Source organism: Lactuca virosa, chromosome 3, assembly GCF_052849685.1.
Source record: "Lactuca virosa cultivar CGN04683 chromosome 3, Lactuca_virosa_CGN04683_v6, whole genome shotgun sequence".
In the NCBI taxonomy this organism is placed as follows: domain Eukaryota; kingdom Viridiplantae; phylum Streptophyta; class Magnoliopsida; order Asterales; family Asteraceae; genus Lactuca; species Lactuca virosa.
In genome coordinates, this window is record NC_136428.1 from 370854336 (window position 1) to 370860286 (window position 5951).

Below are 5951 nucleotides of genomic sequence, written 5' to 3' on the forward strand. Positions count from 1 at the left end.
TTGATTTCCAAAGCCAAAAAATTAGAAATTGAAAACAACTCCTGTTCATAACCAACTAAAATTAAGACACAATGTTAAGGCTAAGTTTCAGGTTCACAGTCACGAGAGTATGATTGATGGGATCTCTGTCATGTGAAACCCACATTGGCATTTCATCGAACAACTTGTACTCAAATAAAGCACTGAAAAAAAGATAAATTGGAAATCTTTTCTTTATTCTCTATCTAATCATCAGAAAGGATTAGATTATTAGAAGTAAAACAGCAGGCCACACGATCCAAATAACCTCTTACATCCTATCCCTATCGTTGCCATACCCTCAAAATGAAGAAAATCCATGTTGAATAAATTACCTGAAGTGGATGTCCAGACTCTTGCCACACAAAGTTTTGAGATTAGTGAAATTGAGCCCTATGTTGTTTTCTCTTTCTACTTAACACACCGCCTCTGCCCCATTTCTCCACCGCCCTGTACAATTCCATCTAAGTCGGAAAAGCATTCATCGATACAAATCCAAGATGTTATCATACAAGAAACATTTGAGGCATCGCGAGAATGTATCCAAGAAAAATAAGAAGATCGTGAAGGAGAACCGAAGAAAATTGATCACCAAAACCCAAATAGATTTCCTGATTTCTTGTGTTTTGAATGAAATCCGAAAAGTGATGCAACTGATTTCGAGGATAGTGATGATCTTGGGTAGATGCGTCGAATTGGAAGCCATAGGATCAACTGTTTTTACCAATTGAAAGCTGTAAACATCTAGCGAACCATCAATTTATAGGCAGATGAGGACGAACTAATGCAGCAGTTACCGGTATGGATGCAATCGTGGGTAGAGACAGAATCGTGGGTAGAAGAAGATGAACCGGATCGACTGAACTGCAAACAACCGCCATATTTGAGTTTATGCGACTCTGATTGAAAGTTGTATGAGTTTTAAGGGCAAGGATTTGGACGACGGGTTTTCCACTCACCGTCGTCAATAGTATTAATAATTTAAATTTTCTTATTGAGTAATGTTGGATAACTATTGGTGGTTATATTGGATACCTAGAGAGTGTTTGGAAAAGCTTAAGAAAAAGTTTTCATAACTTATTATCGGCTTGATACCTGTATATATGTTAAAATGAGTGTTTATATATATATATATATATATATATATATATATATATATATATATATATATATATATGAGTTAGAGAATATGTGGTTGTCATGTATGTAAGCTTATATATAGAATTCTCGAAAATACATTGTTTTAATTAAGATATATCTAAACGAATCATGATACGATGGTTAGTGTTCTTCGTAAATACACGTGCCTTAGTAAATTCATCAAATCTATGTTATTTTTTTAATGTGTTTATGAACCTAAAACATTGAAAACAATGACCATTTATGAAAACCAACTAATTTTTAAATGTAAAATAATAGAATATTAGTAAAAAAGAACATATAGATAATTCGATCAATGTTTTCACAAATTCATTGGTTATAGTTTTAAAATGTTTTGAGTTGTAGTCTTAATAAGTATTGCTTTTATTATTATTATTTTCAATAAAAACTTCAATAGATTTTTGCAACAAAAAACTATATAATTGAACTCTTTTATTACATAATCTAATTTAATTCACTTGTAATCTATTAAAACAAAATTTAGAGAAAATGAAATTGGATTTATTTTATTTAAAACTACATCATTTAAAAAGTTCTATACTTAAATTTAAGTACATAACAGGCACATATTCATTTTTCATTAATTATATATATATATATATATATATATATATATATATATATATATATATATATATATATATAACAATTTATAACGGTTTTATATCAGAGATAAGTCATTTTGATAAATTATTCCTTCTAATTTATCAAAAGCTCCTAAATATATTTTAAAAAAAACTCTGTTTTGTTACTGTTATAAGCTAATTAGCTAATAAATTAAAAAAATAATTTATCATACTTCCAAACACCCCTTAATAGTACCCCAACCTTGTGTGAAGGGATTGGAACTTGGAAGAACGATCCATAAAAATGGTGAGGACCTAGTTGTGGGGCTACATAGTACATACCAAAATAAGAGAGTATATAAAAAAAGGTCTCGCGAGTATGTAAAATGCTTCAAAATTGTGGGTCAATTATAGAGAATCATCAATAAAGTTATTTAGTTTACAATTTGATTCATTTATACCAAAAATGGTTAGGAAAAAAGTTATCAAAACTACACCTGCATTAAAGTTGTTTTGTGGTCAAAAAATAAACGTACACAATTAGAGGTCAAAAGTTAAAAGAAAAGGACTTGAAAGAAAAGGATAAGAAGGCCACTTTGTGTGAGGGGACTACAATAATATAACATACGAAGGATGATAGCCTAGTTGGATTTTTACCCAAGTGAAGGACCATGTATAAAAAGGTAATTGAGTATGTAAAATGTTTCAAAGATGTCATTCGATTATAAGGTGGTCTTATTTACTCCAAAATGGCTAAAAATAAGGAAAATACCTTTTACACACAAGTTATTTTATGGTCAAAACATAAACATACAAAGTTAGGTTCAAACTAAAAAAAAAGCTTAAAATTAGTAAAGGATAAAGGGACCAGCCGGCCACCATCATGGACACTATGTATGGAGGGGGGTGAATTCGTTGTGGTGGAGAAGAGGTTGTCGCGGGGAAAAGGCCGCTAGTTGGGTGTGTGATTATGTGAATTGTATGCTATAAATATTTAATGTGTTAGTTTAATTTATTCAGAACTAGTTTTTATTTAACTTTTTAAATTTTATAAAAAACATCCCATAAATTTGCAAAAATCTCAGGATGATGTGTCCAAACTTCGAAATTGAAGATAAGACAGATACAACTGTATATATTTTTCTAACATTTTTGTATAATGTTGCAAGAATATGATGATCTGTCATCGTAAGATACAATGATATACACTAGTCGTGATGTTTTTGAAACTTTACAATAACATATAAAAAATTCATTAATGTTATGACTATAGGTTATTATAGTCTACATCAGGTCCGTCCCAGAGGGTGAGCGATAGGGGCGACCGTCCAGGGCCCATCTTTTAAAGGGGCCCAAATTTTTTATGGAAATTATTATATTTAAAAGATTATACAAGTAATTTTCTTTCAATTATTGATTTATTATAAAAAACTTGATGACATTTGTGTATTTTATGGGCCCATTTTTTTTTCTAACTGGTCTACATTTTACTACATTGTCTCATTTCTTGAAATTTCTCATACAAACTTGATCATCGAAGTAAACTATCAAAATAAGACTCGAGACAGTTCTAACAACACCTCCGCAACCTCGATGGTTCCTATTGTCATTGATAATTATTTTACATGGAATCCAATACACATAGAATCAAAGTAAAGTTCATGTTTCCTTTTTAATAGGTTGAGTAATAATTTAGATGATGGTATTTTATACGTTATCTCTCAAAATAAATAATGAGTTGGACCCTAGGAAAAAGAACAAGGAGGCGTCATGACCCATGGGATAAAAGCAAGTGGGTTTAATAATTCAAAATTCAATTTTACGATATGTCACTTTGTCATGTACTTCTAGTTGTTACGTATGATATGTCAAGTTACATAACAATTTGATGAATACACGTCCTTGTGGTATTTGGTAAACAATGACAAGGCACTTCTTAAATCCATCATGTGAATTCAAAACAATATATTTTGTTTTTAAATATATAAATTCAAATATTTTTAGCTAAAAACAACATTGCTGGAAATATATATAAATGCATAAGACATCTTAAATTGTTTTATTATAAAATTTAAATTATTTTATATTGATATAGATTGCTTTTAAAAGCAAGTTATCGGCTTGATAAGATTTTAACTGATTAACAACATTAATATATTTCAAAATCCAAAAGTTAATATAAGGTATGAGTTATAGATGTCAACAATCATTGATTCATTGTTTATTCGTAGGTAGAACAACTGTAGTACATAGATAAATGTCTAAAAACGATAACATGCAACGGTTGAAGGAGATTATATATAACTAATTGTTAAACACAAATGACAAATGTGAAATTATATATAAGATATCTTTAAATAAAACAAAAGCATGTATTAAAATAAATAAAATTATACATTATACATTGAATATAATCACTATCTATATATCCATCATCATCATACATTGATACATGATGATACTATACTACCCTATGGAATTCCCAATATTGAACACCGAACATTGTCTAAACGGTCTTGAAAAAGGTCCACCAGCACTCGCCGGACACGCCGCCAGCCCCACCGTCGGTGGGACCATACAATTATAACTCAAACACAACGCCACCCCATCCGGCAACACCATGTCCCTTGGATTCTCCACCGGGAACGACGATATGTAGTTGTGTTGCAGGTAAAGTGTTCTCATTGCTCCGGCGAACACATTCCTTACGTATTCCTCCGGGACTTTTCCGGTGAAATGGTTGTTGTTTAGAAACAAAGTCTCGACGCTTTCTAGAAAGTTTGGTATATTGCCGGAGAGGAAATTATGGCTGAGGTCTACGATGGAAGCTGGACCGTAGGATTCGAAGAATGACGACGGTGGTGGGAGTTCGCCGGAGAGATTGTTCCGTTGGAGGTACATTGATGAAAGTGAGGAACTGAAAAAGGAGTCAGGTATGGGCCCACTGAATTTGTTCATGCTTAAATCGAGATACACTAAATTTGATGATGGTAATGAGTTTAATGGGCCCCACAGACCGTTGCTGGATAAAGACAAGTAACGGAGCGTCGCCGGCATCTTCTCCGGCAGCGTTCCCCATAGCATGTTGTTTCTAAAATCCAGGTGGATGAGCTGCGACTCGTCGGAGAATTCTGGGATTTCTCCGGCGAGATTGTTGTATGCGAGGACTAACACTTTGAGCTCCGGTAAAGCCGACGCGAGCATCGGTGGGATTACGCCGGTGAGCTTGTTGTGGCTGAGATCTAAAGTGTGGAGGTTTTGAAGCTCCGAAATTGTCTCCGGGATTGTTCCGGTGAGTCGGTTGTTTGTGAGTGAAATAACACGGAGGTTTTTAAGGCGGCGGCCGAGTTGCGAAGGGATGAATCCGGTGACGATTCCAGGGTAGAGAATAAGCTGCGTTAACTCAGTGAGGTCGTAGATCCCAATAGCGGAGATTGTTCCGGCGAGCCCAGGTGAGTCCGAAAGTCCGGTACCGAGTAACAGAGCAGTGACTCGTAATTTATCGTTGATTACAGAGCAAGTTACGCCGGCGAAAGAAGAACAAGGGTTTTCCGGTGAGGAGAAGTTCCAAGTTGAGAAGAATCCGCCATTCTTGACGTCAGTGAGTGTGTCCATGATCTGATGAAGCGCATTGAGATCGCCGGCGGCGAGTTGTTGTTGGGTTGTGGGAGATATTGAGAGGTGAAGTGTAAGAATGAGTGAAAGTAGTTGCAGAAAGGAATTGCAGTTGAAGAACTCCATTTTTGTTCCGACGAAGATGGAGGTAGCAGAGGGTTTTGTCGGGGATGATATAAGATGTTAAAGAGAGCGTTTGTTTGTTTCGTCAAAATTGGAAGTTTAGAGCCACAATTTTTATTTTGGACATAAACTAAATTCCAGATCTATATATCTATATATATAATAACTTTTTGAGACCATATTTTTTTGAAAAAATTTATTATATTTAATTTAATAAAATATTAAATTATAATAGGCTTATAGTCCTAAACTAATTAACCAATCAATATGTTCACTTAAATCACTCAACTTTTATATATAACAAGTTATTTCCTCTTGAATTTCATTTAGATCGCTCTTAATCTAAGGAATAATCACTTAAAATGGTAATATATTTTTCGATTTGTACACATTTGGTCATTGACTTTTTTTTTCGTCCATATTTATCCCTTTAACTTGTTAAACTGTACACATTCAGTCCTTATGACC

The 5951-nt window shown here is 33.5% G+C and overlaps 1 protein-coding gene across 1 annotated transcript; it reads right to left on the reverse strand.

The window, feature by feature from the left end:
• Positions 1-4097: 4097 nt before the first annotated feature.
• On the reverse strand, positions 4098-5599 carry LOC145167649 (Leucine-rich repeat (LRR) family protein). The gene has a single exon (XM_079086885.1). The coding sequence runs from the start codon at positions 5484-5486 to the stop codon at positions 4212-4214; it is 1275 nt and encodes a 424-aa protein (XP_078943011.1). The 5' UTR covers positions 5487-5599; the 3' UTR covers positions 4098-4211.
• Between the last annotated feature and the right edge of the window lie 352 nt (positions 5600-5951).

Coding starts and splice junctions, on each gene's coding strand:
- LOC145167649 (XM_079086885.1), bottom strand. CDS start 5,486: ATGGAGTTCTTCAACTGCAATTCCTTTCTGCAACTACTTTCACTCATT.